Genomic DNA, 15,220 nt, shown 5'->3' with positions numbered 1-15,220 from the left:
TTTTGTTCTAATTTTATATTAATATGTTGTTTGGTTTGAGTTTTCAACAAGATTTATAGAGAGCATTATGGGAAAAAATACTATTTGAAAACCACAAAGATGACAAATTGTATTTATTACTCTATGTTTAAGGCTAATATGTTCATGATAACTTAGAGGAGTTTACAAAGCAGTGACAGTTTAGACATCTCATTGTGTTAAAAACCAGAACAGTCCTGTTGTTATCCCCAAATACTTTAAGACTGATTACAAACCAATAAAAGAGAGGAAATTAACTTTGGAACTGAATTTGGCATCCATGAATAAAACCGACATATTTATTTTCCTCCTGTATCTCCAAAAGAATTTCAGCACAACACAGAGCTTACCCGCAGTCCCTTTTCTCCCTCTGCTGTGCAAAGTTATGCTCACAAGAAGCCAGTCAGGCTTCACTTCCAGAAAATTACAGTTGAGAAGGATGACTGATAAACACGTCTCTGGACTGGTAACTGGATTTATGAGGGGGTTGACTTAAAAAAAAAAAAAAGACTGCTGCATTTAAAATGTATTTGGGAATCTTTTGAATGTAACATTTACTCATTTGGTGAGCCTGGTATCAACAATCTGATTGACAAACATTTCACAACATTTGTATTTTACAGTAAACTGCTGATGATGGCACAGTCTCTATGTTAAAATAACTGCTAAATGTGTGGGGTGGAAACACTCTCAACACACATGCAGTACATGGCCAGATATTCCTGATGTGCCTGAAGACTCTCAAAGCCATAGAAGATAAAAATTGTGATCCAAGCAGAGAGAATATTAAGAAATTGTAATGCTCAAAGCAAGATTTAACACAAACATTCAAATGTGCAACACAAATTTTAGTAACAGTACTGAAATGGACCTCCAAGAGGAGAACTGCATATAAAGAGATACTAGTGAAAATAATCAGTCTATCTTTTACTTGCGGCTTGTTTTTCCACTGCTGTGAACTCCCTCCAGCCCCTCTGGGAAAACGATGACAGCTGCTGCCTGTTTAGTAAGAGCTACTGTAATTGTACCATGGCACTGTTTCCAATGGGGACAGCAGAGTTAATTCCTGTTTAAATGCAGAAACAGTTTGGTTTGGACTCAGCCAAGCATGAAACACTTTGAACGGGTTACATTTTAATTGGCCTTGTCCCATGGGGGACTTGAAGTGTGTTATTGAGTTTGTGGGTGCTGATTCCATGCAGTCAGCCGGTAGCACATGATCGCAGGACACCAAAGTGCTCAGTTCTCTCCCTATTGGAGCTGCCTGTGCAGTCTACTGATATCTCTCACCTTCATCTCTGAGACTCTAAATAGCTGGCAGGATATATTTCATGTCTTTGGAGAATGTGATTGGATTTTCACATTTTTCACTGGGACTGCTGCTCAAAGTTGTGCTCTTTTTCATCTGGGATGGAAAACCTCACGGTAAGGAGAGTTTTATTTACGCATGATTTTTGAATTTGTCATTCATTAAGTTGATTCAAACTTTTTTTGGTGTGTTTCCAATGAGGCAAAATCCAAAAATATGCTGCAAGATCCTCTGAGCAGTTTTATTTTATCACACATACCTATATTTATTAATCTGTTGTGTTTTCTTTGATGTCAATGAACATGTGTCTTTAGTCACACATTTTTTTGTGTATCCCTAAATTCTCCTAAAAAATCTGAAGTCTTTATCAACACTTTCATTATATTATTATTTTTCCTGGCGGTCTGGCATGCATTTATAAAAATATGTGACATCTAATGCTGCTGCTAACATCCCTTTTCCATCTCTCAGCCAGAACAATGGCGCGAGATTATGAACAAAAAGATGCAGTTCCCGCCGGAGCTCATCGGTGCTATTCAGGAAGGGAAAACAGAACTGGTATGTGGACTGTTGAAGACCGGTGATGGCATCATCCGACAGCTGGATGACTCAGAGGATCGCCTGTGGAGGGAGGCCCTCAACTTGTCCATCCGCCTGGGAGGCGAGGATGTCATGGATGCCCTTCTGCAAGGGGTCAAGTTTGACTTCCGGCAGATTCACGAGGCCCTGCTGGTTGCCGTAGACACCAACCAACCTCATGTGGTAAAGCGCCTGCTGGACCGCCTGGACCAGGAGAAAGGCAACAAGATGGACGTGCGCTCTTTCTCTCAGGCCATCTTTGACCACTCTATTGATAACTCCCAGTTTGCCCCTGGTGTGACTCCTCTGACCTTAGCCTGCCAGAAAGACCTGTATGATATAGTCACCATGCTCAGCCTAAAAGGTCACGGCATCCCATGGCCACACAAGATGTCCTGTGCCTGTCTGGAGTGCCGTAACGGCCGGCAGTATGACCTCTTGAAGTTCTCCTTGTCTCGCATCAACACCTATCGCGGCATTGCCAGCCGTGCCTACCTGTCCATCACCTCTGAGGACGCCATGCTCAGCGCTTTCAGCCTCAGCAGAGAGCTCCGCAAGCTCTCACAAAAAGAGCCAGAGTTCAAGGTGTGAGGACATTGACAGATCTCGTCCTCTTCAACATTCATGTTGGGTGTCTCTGCTGCTGTTGTTCTTTATTGTATGCTGTGGTGCCTTCTCTCCTGCAGCCTCAGTACCTGAGCCTTGAGGAGCTTTGTCAGGAGTTTGCCGTTGAGTTGCTGGGAATGTGTCGCAACCAGAGTGAGGTGACCACTATTCTGAACAGCTGTGGAGAACAGAGCCAGGACTCCTTCGACCAACAGGCCTTTGAGGAGGGAATACCCAACCTTTCACGTCTGCGCCTCGCTGTCAACTACAACCAGAAGCAGGTGGTTAGGTTCAGAAATGAGTAGAAGACTATACTTGATCCTGCACAGTCAGGTTCATAATTTTTCTCTCCCTCTGTATTTGTTTTTGCGCAGTTTGTAGCCCATCCAATCTGCCAGCAGGTGCTGTCATCAATCTGGTGTGGGAACCTGGCCGGCTGGCGAGGCAGCAGGACAGCCTGGAAGCTGTTTGTGTCTGTCTGCATTTTCCTCACCATGCCCCTCCTCTGCCTTGTATACTGGATTGCACCAAAGTCAAAGGTCACATCACAAAAAATCGCTAAATGTAGAGGTTTCTGATCCTGTCCTGATCTGGGATGGCAAAATTATAATAGCAAGTATAATGCTCCCCTAATTAGGAATATGGACTATCCTAAAAGACATTTGATAGGAAGGCATTGGTGTCTTTTGTTGTTTCACCAGGTAGGAAAGCTGCTAAAGATACCTGTGATCAAGTTTCTCCTTCACTCAGCCTCCTACCTGTGGTTCCTCATCACATTACTCGGAGAATCAATAACCATGGAGATGTATCGAGACATATTTGCTTCAAGGCAGCAGAACATCTTGCACAGTTCCTTCCACATGGTGTGGGTGGTCGGTAGGTGTACTCTGTAGTCTGTTTCTAACTCCACATATAGGAAATTCATGCTGGATAAAAGGTTCATACTCTGCTGTCTCATGTAGGATTCTTCTGGTATGAGTGTAAGGAAGTGTGGATTGAAGGGCTGCGGAGTTACTTCCTTGACTGGTGGAACTGCTTGGACATGATGGTGCTCAGCATGTACCTGGCGTCCTTTACATTACGTGTGCTCATCATGCTCAAAGGTTACGTCCTCTGTCCTGATGCTAACAGTACAGAGGAGTGTGTCTACTTCACTCAGACTGGTAAGAAAATAATGCCAGATCATTAATCCATAATGGTTGTTGGATGTGTTAAAGGCTGTTAAAGGATGTCTGTCATGTGAAACTGTCCCACAGTACGTAAAGACTGGCATCAGGAGGACCCCCAGCTGATTTCAGAGGTGCTGTTTGCAGTGACTAGCATGTTGAGTTTCACACGGCTGGCGTACATTCTGCCAGCCCACGAGTCTCTGGGAACTCTGCAAATCTCCATAGGGAAGATGATTGATGATATGATGAGGTAAGAGCCCTTTTCATTTTGCCCCCTGCATTATACACCTGCACATTTCTACAATTCAGGGTACATTGTACACATGGCATTTGTTCTTTTTCAGATTCATGTTTATACTGATGATCATTGGAACAGCCTTCCTCTGTGGCATCAACAATGTTTATGTTCCGTATGTCATCTCTCCACACCTTGGCAGGTAAGAATACGAGATTTTAAGCTTCTTACATATCATTGTTTCAGCTCAGTGGTTGTCAATATGAAACTGCACCGGTTAGCACACACCAACACAAGCTTTCTGATTTGAATTCTGCAAGGTTGCATTAGTATTATCAAGGGCCCCTGGGCACTGAAGCTCATCTCCCCCAAACAACTTTTATTTTATTCTGATTGGATAACGCTGCTGTCGGGTGAAAAACAGTGACCATAATTGTCAACATCAAGAGAATGATTGTGTTGCGTTTCTGTAGAACTAAAAAAAGAAAGAAAAAGAAAAGCACACACATTTTTACACATTTTTTTCTCATTATTGAGGGCCCATTCTGCTCAATGGCCCCCGGGCACTTGCCCAGATTGCCCGTATGGTAGATCCGGCCATGACCAGCTGCTTTGATACAGTTTCTCGTAAGCCAGAAGATAATAGTCTTATCTAATTAGTCCTTATTTGTGCTGACTGCTGTGATCCTACAAATGTATGTGTTCACATGGACTGAACAGGGACAGATGCAGAAACATTTTCAAAGGAATAGTTTGATATTTTGGGAATATACTTTTGCTGAGAGTTAGATGAGCGGAGTGATACCACTCTTATGTCTGTACATTAAATATGAAGCTAGGGCCTGGGGGTGATTTGGTTAAGGTTAGCATATATAACAGATGTATCGCATTAGTGTATGTCCGCTGAAATGTTACAAGAAATGTCAGTTACCAGAGTTAATATTTTCTTTAGGTGACACTTATCAAAAAAGTTTGTATGTTTTGTTTTTATGTACAAAAATGTAATATCAGCCAACATTTCATTATCCGATTTTTGTAATTTTCAAAAATAAATATCTGTTATGGGGAACAGAGCAGGTGGGCCTAAATGCAGGAGACTGCAAGCTGAGTAAGGCTAAAGAAACTTTATAAAAGTCTCATGCAGGCAAAACAAGGCTGGCAGGTCAGCGCAAGCAGAGAAGAACAAAAACAGAACAAAGTGTCAAAAACTCAACACAAAACTGAACTGAAAACCAGGACTTAAATACAAACTGAACCAGTGAAACAATAAGGAACAGGTGGCAAGATACAAGGGCAGGCGGGGCGCTGAATGGCTAGATAAGACACACACAGCAGGGCAGGGATAAAGAGAGACTGAATACAGGGTGGGTGTGGAGGGAAAAGCAAGCACAGGAACACAGTAGGGAAACACAAAGCAAACACACAATGTAAAGTCCAGAAAACACATTCAGTAGGTTAAAGAAAGTCTTTAATGCCAGCAGGTCAAATGTAAACCAAACAAAAAAAAAACACTGTGCTACTGAGCTTAGTGTGCTACAAGGTAATCTGAGAGACATGTAAACTCAAAGTCCAAAAAAAAGATCTGTTCCATTTTTTAGAAACTGAACATAAACACTTGCCATTTGAATTGCTGAGTGTCTGAAACACATTCATAAAACAATCAGCTAAAACATTCATACAAAGTTCTGCGTGCTCTTCCAATAGCCTAACAAAGGTCATTGCAAAGAGCAACACTATCTCAAGTGGTCCTTTTAAATAATCTCCAGTTCAACAAACAGAGACATAGTCTGAGGACATGTGGTGATCTGGTGGAGGGACATCGAGCCGTGGCAATATCTCCATATTGCCATTAAAAAACAACAGTATCACTCTGGCTCTATACTATATGCTAATTAGTAATGCATATATAGTTATTTTTATTACAGATGTACAAATTGTAAAATATAATGTTGAAAGTTTTTTAATTAGGAGTTTTGGTCATGAAAATAATATACACCACCACTGTTAATTAAATAATGGTACATAAGGGTCTCATTATGATAACACTCCTCATTGCACAGGTTTAATGAGACATTCCACTTCCTGTTCTGGACCATGTTTGGCGTGGCCAACCAGGACTATGTGGATATGCCACAGTTTGTGTTAGCAGAGTTTGTTGGAAGGATTCTGTATGGCATCTTCACACTCGTCATTGTGATCGTCCTCCTCAACATGCTTATTGCTATGATCACCAACTCTTTTCAGAAAATTGAGGTAAAGAGAAAATATAATGTCAGCATTCCAATGTAAGTATAGGAACCAAAACCCGGTACTTACACCTATACATTTTTATTTCAGGATGATGCAGATGTAGAGTGGAAATTTGCACGGTCAAAGCTGTATCTCAGTTACTTCAGAGAGGGTCTCACCATGCCTGTTCCCTTCAACATCATCCCTTCACCCAAAGCCTTCTTTTACATTATAAGGTGACCTCTAAATGCTTCAAAGCATCTTCACCTTCAGTGTGACTTCATTGTCTTTCTCTGTTTTTATTTACTAATTTCAAATTCTGTTTCAGGGGTATCTGTAGACGAATCTGCTGCTGCTGCTGTTGTAATTCTGAGACAAAATACCCTCCCATAACCTCAATGGTAAGTTAGCTCACATACAGGAGTTCATAAAAAAATATTCTAAATACCCTTGAGTATGTGATGTTAAATATGTGTTTTATGTTTTGTTTTATATTAAGTCCAATGAAAAGGGATCTAATGAGAGCCAGTTACCTTACCGGCAGCAAGTGATCAGAGCTCTGGTGCAGCGCTACATCGAGTCAGCTCGCAGGGAGTTCAAGGAGACCAAGAGGAAAGGTAACTGTGACTTTAACACCAATCCATCAGAGAGTCATGACTTAAAGACACCTGTTGGCCTGTTGCTCATAGCCCCCTTCTCTCTTCTGTCCTTCTTCTCTCTCTCTCGCTCTACTTCTGGCTATAAGATAAAAAGTCTAAAAGGTCGGAAATACAATCAAAAAAACACTTTATTTGGAGCTTGAGAGTGTCAGAGTAATTTTGGAAACTTTACAGGGGGAAAAAGGAGAGGAAAATTACTTTGATTTTTAAGATTCAAATGTATAAATAAGACATAATGAATCAAGAAAAGAAAAAAATAAGTTGATCATTTGCACAGTGTCTAAACCTGCTTGTATGCTTTAAAGCCACAGTCAGATTTTCAAAAGTATAAACGAGTTGTCTCATAAAATAAAACATTGTTTCATGGTATCATTTATCATTAAAATGCATTTATGTGCATTTTTCCCTCAGATATTGGTAATCGGATCACTGAGCTGAACAAAGCCATATGCAGGATGCACAGTGATATAAAGCTACTGCATCAGTATCTGGTGGAAGATGGAAACCCTGCAATGACCAAGGACAGCTCCTCTTTTCTGGGGAAATACATCATTGGTGCCAAGAACAATTTCAGAGGTTTTAATAGCAAACAAGATGATAAAAATACATTGCTTAACGTGACAGTGCATAACGGAGAGGAAGAGGAGGATCAAGAAAAGGTTGATATAAAGCAGGAGTCAGGAGCCCAACAGAATCAGGTGGGCGAACCCGCAGCAGAGGGATCAAAGCGGGTAACTGACTGTGATGTAGTGAAGATGGAGGAAGGCAGAGCTAACGTAGAGCAAGGAGATAAGAAGGAAACAGAGAAAAAAGAACAGGCGGAAACAGACAAAAATGACAATAGTGACAGCGAAGTGAAAGGGGAGATAGCAGCAGGTGCAAGTTTTAATAACGTAGAAGAAAAGGTCGAGGGCACACAAGATGAGGCAGAAACAAGAAAGGAAGGAGAGACCCTCACGGGGGAGAAGGTGGATGAAAAACACACAGGCATGAGCCCCGAACAAACTGAAAACATGAAAGTCGATGATGAACACACTGACACAAATAAAGTCATGAACAGCTTCAAAGACATAGAGCTGCAAGAGAAAAAAGTGGAAGCAAGGTGGGTGAAAGGCAGGAAGTTCGAGCGCAATATAACAGAGAGGTCTGGGGTCAAGGAGAGCCACGAGAGACCTGGAACCAAGAAGATTATTCCTTCACCAACAGGCAGCAGCAGCTCGCAAGATACAGGCTTTGGTTCCCAAGAGGGGGAGGGATCGATTGATGGGATGCTAGTGAGCCCGTAAACTTAGTGATTCTCCACTGAAAGGACCACACTTTCTTCAGAGTCATTTGGTATAAATATGCATATTGCTACAGGCCAGATTACAGTGATATCTGCTATAGCGCCCTCCTTGAGCAACACTAGGTCTGTGATAAGGTAAACAAAAGGTCGAGAGAGAGAGAGAGAGAGAGAGAGAGAGAGAGAGAGAGAGAGAGAGAGAGAGAGAGAGAGAGAGAGAGAGAGAGAGAGAGAGAGAGAGAGAGAGAGAGAGAGAGAGAGAGAGAGAGAGAGAGAGAGAGAGAGAGAGAGAGAGAGAGAGAGAGAGAGAGACATTCTGCTTTCTTCTCATTTTGTCAAATCTTTTATTTCTTCTTCTCAGTCATCTTAATGTGTCAGATTTAGTCATTAACATTCAGTCAGTCATAAGTCTATTACAAATTAGATTTTTAGAAATAATGCTTCTTTTTCCTCATTATTACTAATGTCATGTGTTGGAGAAAGACAGAGATCATTTAGTTGACAATCCTCTCATCACATGTTAAGAAGGGATCGGTTTACCATAACAATCTATTTACACTGGTACACTTTGATGAGCATTGGTGGCAGTAAAGTAGGGTTACAGTGCCATTAGGAAATATATATATACCAATTAGACCACTTAAAAAGGTAGAATGGGTCTTTTATTTTTGGTCAGTTGACTGGGTAGAATTGTATCACATTCAGAATTCACTGTTCATTTGTGCTGAGTGTCCCTTTCTTCACTGTCATGTTTCAATAGCAAGGAGCCTCCATAGGGCGCTCTCATTTTCAATGTATCACAAAAGAAATAACCATTAAAAGACTTGAAAATACAATACTTCTCTGTCATGTCATTTTATTATCATAAACACGGCTGAGGGTGTGAATTAGTGTTGCTTTAGTGTTTCTCCTCTGTGGCAGACCTACACCTGATGCTATAGTGTGACAGTACAGGTCTCAGCTTGCTTTACACATACTGGTCCCACGAGATCGCATGCAAGAACACACCAGTTCATTAATTCATCACCTGTCCCCAAGGCATGCCACATCCAAAGTCTGCCACTGGAAAAACATCGAGGCATTGTTGCAGTATTGTCTATATGATGATGTTATCACTTCTCCACCTGTCTGACATGTTTGTTTTAATGACAGGATGCATTGACGACACACAGTTTCACTCCCCCCCCCCCCCCCCCCCGCCCCCCCCCAGGCTAAAAACACATGCGGATGCTTCTGGTGTATGTGTGTATATGGTATGTAATCTTCTATGGCTGTATACTGTATGTAATTCTTCTATCACAATATCAATATTTATCCAGATATATGACATGTTCTCGAAATGAATGGAAAAATGTTTATAGACAAACCTTTTGGCTGATCCAGAGAATTAAATACCTGACGTAAAAAAGACTTCACATTGATACAACATTCCTATTAATCCTCTATTCTGTTATTTATCAATAAAGGCCTAAGGACACCAGAAATAATAAAGGTGTACCATGGTATTAATACTCAAGTCCAACAACAAGAAGCATTGGCCTTTTTATTGAGGAACAGAAGCAAATGTTCTTGTTCTTATTAAACATTTTTAATAATAATAATAATGATTTGCTTGCAGACTTTTTGTCATCTTTTACTATTGAGTTTTCCACAACAAAACTTGTGTACATTTTTAATTGATTAAAAAGTATGGCAATGTTGCAAAGGGTTTTTGAGTATACTCAACTAATGGGCAGTGAAGTAATCCCTGGCCTCCTGACCTCCATGTGCACCCCCATGTACACCCCGTAGCAATGTGAATTTCTGCTTCTAATTATCCTGAGCCACCATCTGTTTTTGCAGTTATCATCATCATCATCATCGCCACATACTTTTATCACCTTCAACGTTGTGAAAAAAACCCCAACAAACCGGGGTCACCATGGTATCTCTGGAATGAGCTGGATTATTTGGCTGAAACAGTACTAACAGAGCTCCTCTGTCTGCTATGTGTGTGTGTGGTGTCTGCCAGATAGCTTCTTGTAAACGTCGATGAAATACAAATACTAACTGCCATAAATTAGTTGTTGCCAGTAGTTGCCAGTAAATCATCATCATCATCCTTGCTAAAAGTATTGTAGTCTAATACAACAGCCCAGCAGTAAATCCTCACTTTAAATCAACTGTATGGTTATTTTGAAGGCTGTTTGGAGCTCTGTCGTTCTCCTATCTGACATTGTGCTTGAGTTCAAATTGAAAAGACTGAACAGACATGTTTGTCTCACTGTGACGTAAACAGACTGGGACCAAAGACTTGATTTGACATCACTACCCAGAATGCATTGCAACAATGGAAACCTACAAGTGAAATGATTTCTATCCAATTTTATGAAAGTGTTGTCATAGAATTGTATAAAAAAACATTTTTTTTAGTATTATAGATATTATCAAATGGGAACTATTGTGTGTAGTGTCCTCAACACCTTCAATTAGTAAAAGAGCCAACTTGTCCATTCTCCTTTTATTATTTCTCTCCCTGAATGTTGAAACCCAAACAATGATGGTCTGAAGTAGAACTAGGGAGTCACAAGATAAATCTTAAGGACTAACTAAATAGGAAAGTAGAGGGGAAACATATTTTTACAACACAATATTATGTTTGTGTTGTTTTTTGCTCCTTTTTTTGTGAATTACTGATTTTTGTAACACCTATTCAGGCTTATGAAAACAAATACATCTTTGACAATGTGTCACAAATAGAGAGAGCATTGTTTTAAGAGAAAAGTTGAAGTAGTCACAGGCCAGACAAGGTTGGGAACCTCTGAACTAGAAAACATAGTACATGGTGCAGGCTCACATATTCTTTACAATAATGTAATAACTAATAAGACTTCATTTAAATTAAAACAGTTTATTTTATCTAAAATACAGACCATATCATTAGTTATTTCATTGCTGCCACCAACATATTACAAAACATACAAAACAGTTGATTTTAAAAAAACCTACTGGTAAATATTAATTCATCCTATTAATTCTATACAGAACAAGCATATAACACACATCATGATGAAAATCCAACAAACTTTAAATAAAAACTGCAAAGATTTATAAACCTGAAGACAGTGGTGTATATAAAACATGTATGAAAATAGAAGAATGCAACTATGTGTCAGTAAACCACACTTTAATTAAGAGCCACACATCAGGCACTCGTCTTTATTTGCTAGTGAACAAACCATGGCGGCAGTGTTACGTTCTTTGGTCTCCTCCTCCTCGCTCTTGGCTGACTGAGCCTCCTTTAATTTCTCTTTGTTCAGGGTGAACTGAATGGGGTTGGCAGCGGGCTTTGTCCGCAGGTAGTACATGCCAGTTTTCAGGCCCTGTGGAGAAAAGAAAATGTAATGTAATGTAAGGATTTAAGAAGCAGCATCTCTTACCCCTCAGTTTCTAAAGCATGCGTTTCCCCTGTCCTGACTTACCAACTTCCAGCCGTAGAAATGCATGCTGGTCAGTTTGCCATAGTTTGGCTCAGCAATGTGGATGTTGAGGGACTGACTCTGGTCAATGTAGGCGCCACGATCTGCTGCCATCTTGAGGACAGTCTTCTGGGAGATTTCCCACACAGTTTTATACAGCTGCTTCAGATCATCAGGGATCTCTTCAATATCCTGTGAACAAGTCAGACATTTTTAAAATATTAGAAGTCAGATTAAACCACAGGATAATTTAGAACAGTGATGTTGAATAATCTAATCAGATATGACTTAATTAAAATTTTAGTATGAGCCTTCACCTGGATGGAGCCGTTCTGAGCAATCAGCTGGTTCTTCATTTCATCGTTCCACAATCCTTTTTCTGTTAAATCCTTCAGCAAGTGAGGATTCACAATCTGTGGGAGAAGAAGAGATTAAATATAGAAACCTGTCCTGCTGTGGACACATGAGTTTGGAGACAAACTGCAAATACAGCAAATACAGTGTGCTGACCTGAAACTCTCCTGAGAGCACCCTACGGGTGTAGATGTTGCTGGTGTAGGGCTCAATGGATTCATTGTTGCCGAGGATCTGGGCAGTGGAGGCTGTGGGCATGGGGGCCAGAAGCAGACTGTTCCTCACACCATGCCTGAGGACACACAGGGGCGGGGGAAAGAGCTGAATCAGAGATGATCTACAGCCTCCACATACAGTAGATGTGACATGAGTGATGACAGAAACAAGGCTGACATTCAGGAAGACTTACTTGGCAATTTTCCCCTTCAATGCTTTCCAGTCCCACAAATCTGTCGGGGTCTGGCCCCACATGTCATACTGAAGGATCTGGAAAACAAAATTAGTCAGGATGTGAGCACACACTGATGAAGTGTCTCCTGGGACAGATTTGAGACATTGTGGAAACTACTCACTCCCTTGCTGACAGGGGAGCCAACGTAAGTTTCATAAGGACCGAGCTCAGCTGCCAGCTCACAGCTGGCCTCCAGGGCACCATAGTAGATGGTCTCAAAGATCTGGATGTTGAGAAGCTGGGCCTCCTGGCTTTCGAATGGGTAACGCATAAGGATGAAGGCATCAGCCAGACCTTGCACTCCGATACCAATCGGCCTGTGGCGCATGTTAGACCTTTCAGCCTGTAAAGACAGAGGTTCAGAGGATGCATCTTTTAATATTTAAACACATAAAACTTGGCTCCATGGTTGAAAGAGAGTCAACTGTAGACAAAAAGCATACTTCAGGAACTGGGTAGTAGTTGATGTCAATAATCTTGTTCAGATTCCTGACGATGACTTTGGTGACAGATAGAAGCTTCTTAAAGTCAAACGTCCTCTCTGGGGTGACATACATGTTGAGGGCAATGGATGCCAGGTTACACACTGCAACCTATATAGAAGGGGGTAAAAAAAAAAAAAAAAAAAAAAAAAAACACATTTTAACACTGCAACAGCTCAAATTAAGTTTACAAAAGCAACAACAGCTAAATGCTCAGATATCCTGTAATATTGTCTGCCCCTCACCTCGTCTTTGCTTGTGTACTCTACAATCTCTGTGCACAGATTGCTGGATTTGATGGTGCCCAGATTCTGCTGGTTGCTCTTCCTGTTGCAGGCGTCCTTGTAGAGCATGTATGGTGTGCCGGTTTCTGTCTGTGACTCGATGATGGCGTGCCACAGCTGCTGAGCCTTCACCACACGCTTAACCCTGCCCTCCTTCTCATAGCTGAAGACAAAGGATTAATGGAACAGGTTAGAAGCGAAGAAATGAGCTGTTTGTTAAGAGCAGAATTTAATGTGCTGCTCTTACCGAGTGTAGAGCTCCTCGAACTCTTCTCCCCAGCACTCATCTAAATCAGGACATTCACTAGGACACATCAGGGACCAGTCCTACAAGAGCAGGATATAGTATATAGTAGATTATAAAATATATTGCCAAGTTCAAACAGAAACTTATGTGGGATCTGAAACTGGGAGAAAATTTCCTCCAATATTCACCTGATTGCTTTCCACTCGTTTCATAAAGAGGTCTGGGATCCACATTGCGAAGAACAGATCTCTGGCCCTCTGCTCCTCTTTACCTGTGTTTTTCTTCAACTCCAAGAAGTCAAACACATCGAAATGCCACGGCTCCAGGTACATAGCGAAGGCCCCGGGTCTCTGAATAAGCAAACACAGAGTCAGGTGATTAAATGTACCACTACAAATGTCTCTAGAACAACAATTTAGAGTATTATTACACATCATACAGACAATAAGGACCTTACTTTGTTGCCACCCTGGTCAACATAACGTGCTGTGTTGTTGTAGACTCTAAGCATAGGAACCAGCCCGTTGGAATTGCCGTTAGTCTGAAAAACAAGAAACACATGTTTCAAAATACAAAAGAGTTCCTCTATATCTGCTTGATTTACTCTCTGTAGTTGTCATTATACTCACCCCAGCAATATAGCTGCCTGTTGATCTGATACAGCTAACAGCCAATCCAATACCACCAGCTGATTTAGAGATGAGGGCACACTGCTTCAGTGTGTCATAAATGCCCTCGATGCTGTCGTCCTTCATGGCGAGCAAGAAACAACTGCAAAAACCCAAACCCAAAAATCAAGTTTAACATAAAGCATCAAGGAGTTCCTTACCTTCCTAACCTCACTCATAGTCTACCAAGCGTTGGAATTGTCTGCAGTGTTTACCTGGACAGCTGTGGCTTGTTGGTGCCAGCATTAAACAGAGTAGGTGAGGCATGGGTGAACCATTTCTCTGACAGCAAGTTGTAGGTCTCAATGGCTGCATCAATGTCTCCTTTGTGAATCCCGACGGCCACTCTCATTAACATGTGCTGGGGTCTCTCAGCAACTACAGAAAAAAACAAACAATAAAACAAAACAGGTTAGTTAACAAAAAAACAAACTATTAAAATGTCAAAATAAGAAGTCTGTGCAGCCATAAGTATGCTTCTCAATAAGTTTTAGAAAAAGCAACCCTTACCTTTGCCATTAATCTTCAATAAGTACGACCGTTCCAGAGTCTATAGAGCAAAAGAATAAATGAGATTCATATACTCTAAGGATCTGCGTGAAGTGTTGAATATAACTGGCCAGTGAAATTACCTTAAAGCCAAAGAAGTTGTAAGAAAAGTCTCTGTCGAAAATGATGGCAGAGTTGAGGCGCTGTGAAAATTAAGGACATGATGTTAAGAAGCTCAAAACATAACTGCAGTGAAGACTTGAATACAATATAACACTGAAATGTGACTTACAGCTTTGTTCTCAAGGACAATGTCGAGCGTCTCCTTGGAGATCATAGGTGAGTGACGCTTATTTAAGGGGTTGACATAGTTGTACAGGTCCTCCATCACATCTACAACAGCAAAACAGAAAGACGTGTATCATAACAGGCATCTTACACTGGAGCAGTACATTTGAGATGTTAAAACTTGTACCCACCACTGAAGACTTTCTTGGTCTCTTTGTGCAGGTTAGACACAGCGATTCTTGCAGCCAGGATCGCATAGTCAGGATGTTTGGTGGTGAGGGTGGCGGCGGTCTCGGCTGCCAGAGTGTCCAGCTCCACGGTGGTGACTCCACTGTACAGACCCTGGATCACCTTCATTGTAATCTGAGTCTGACAGAAACAGGGATAGAGATTTATAGAATACATACAGTATA

General features: G+C 41.2%; 2 protein-coding genes across 2 annotated transcripts; one reads left to right on the top strand and one right to left on the bottom strand.

Moving 5' to 3' along the window:
• The first annotated feature begins 1,425 nt into the window (after positions 1-1,425).
• LOC128371539 (short transient receptor potential channel 2-like) lies at positions 1,426-8,090 on the top strand. Its single transcript, XM_053331885.1, has 13 exons — positions 1,426-1,443; positions 1,799-2,491; positions 2,593-2,793; positions 2,887-3,051; positions 3,214-3,388; positions 3,475-3,675; positions 3,769-3,931; positions 4,026-4,118; positions 5,977-6,169; positions 6,254-6,381; positions 6,474-6,546; positions 6,645-6,762; positions 7,216-8,090. The coding sequence occupies exons 1-13, from the start codon at positions 1,429-1,431 to the stop codon at positions 8,088-8,090; spliced, it is 3,093 nt and encodes a 1,030-aa protein (XP_053187860.1). The 5' UTR covers positions 1,426-1,428.
• A 2,647-nt stretch (positions 8,091-10,737) lies between these two features.
• On the bottom strand, positions 10,738-15,170 carry LOC128371111 (ribonucleoside-diphosphate reductase large subunit-like). The gene is made up of 17 exons (XM_053331331.1): positions 14,999-15,170; positions 14,812-14,912; positions 14,663-14,722; positions 14,541-14,580; positions 14,246-14,408; positions 13,992-14,133; positions 13,820-13,903; positions 13,551-13,712; positions 13,363-13,442; positions 13,077-13,278; positions 12,793-12,942; positions 12,471-12,692; positions 12,308-12,384; positions 12,055-12,190; positions 11,862-11,957; positions 11,548-11,736; positions 10,738-11,448 (listed from the first exon to the last, which is right to left on the bottom strand). The coding sequence occupies exons 1-17, from the start codon at positions 15,162-15,164 to the stop codon at positions 11,257-11,259; spliced, it is 2,262 nt and encodes a 753-aa protein (XP_053187306.1). The 5' UTR covers positions 15,165-15,170; the 3' UTR covers positions 10,738-11,256.
• Positions 15,171-15,220: the final 50 nt, after the last annotated feature.

The sequence above is a fragment of the Scomber japonicus genome, chromosome 13 (genome assembly GCF_027409825.1).
Source record: "Scomber japonicus isolate fScoJap1 chromosome 13, fScoJap1.pri, whole genome shotgun sequence".
Lineage (NCBI taxonomy): Eukaryota > Metazoa > Chordata > Actinopteri > Scombriformes > Scombridae > Scomber > Scomber japonicus.
The sequence above is the reverse complement of the archived record's forward strand: the minus strand, read 5'-3'. Positions and strand labels throughout refer to the sequence as shown.

What these genes read in the sequence shown, in the direction of transcription:
- LOC128371539 (XM_053331885.1), top strand. An exon ending in CCACATGGTGTGGGTGGTCG is followed by an intron (nt 3,389 to 3,474) that starts GTAGGTGTACTC and finishes TGTCTCATGTAG; the next exon opens with GATTCTTCTGGTATGAGTGT. An exon ending in ATCTCTCCACACCTTGGCAG is followed by an intron (nt 4,119 to 5,976) that starts GTAAGAATACGA and finishes CTCATTGCACAG; the next exon opens with GTTTAATGAGACATTCCACT.
- LOC128371111 (XM_053331331.1), bottom strand. Translation starts at nt 15,164, where the DNA reads ATGAAGGTGATCCAGGGTCTGTACAGTGGAGTCACCACCGTGGAGCTG. An exon ending in AGTACACAAGCAAAGACGAG is followed by an intron (nt 12,943 to 13,076) that starts GTGAGGGGCAGA and finishes CCTTCTATATAG; the next exon opens with GTTGCAGTGTGTAACCTGGC. An exon ending in ATTTCTACGGCTGGAAGTTG is followed by an intron (nt 11,449 to 11,547) that starts GTAAGTCAGGAC and finishes TTTTCTCCACAG; the next exon opens with GGCCTGAAAACTGGCATGTA.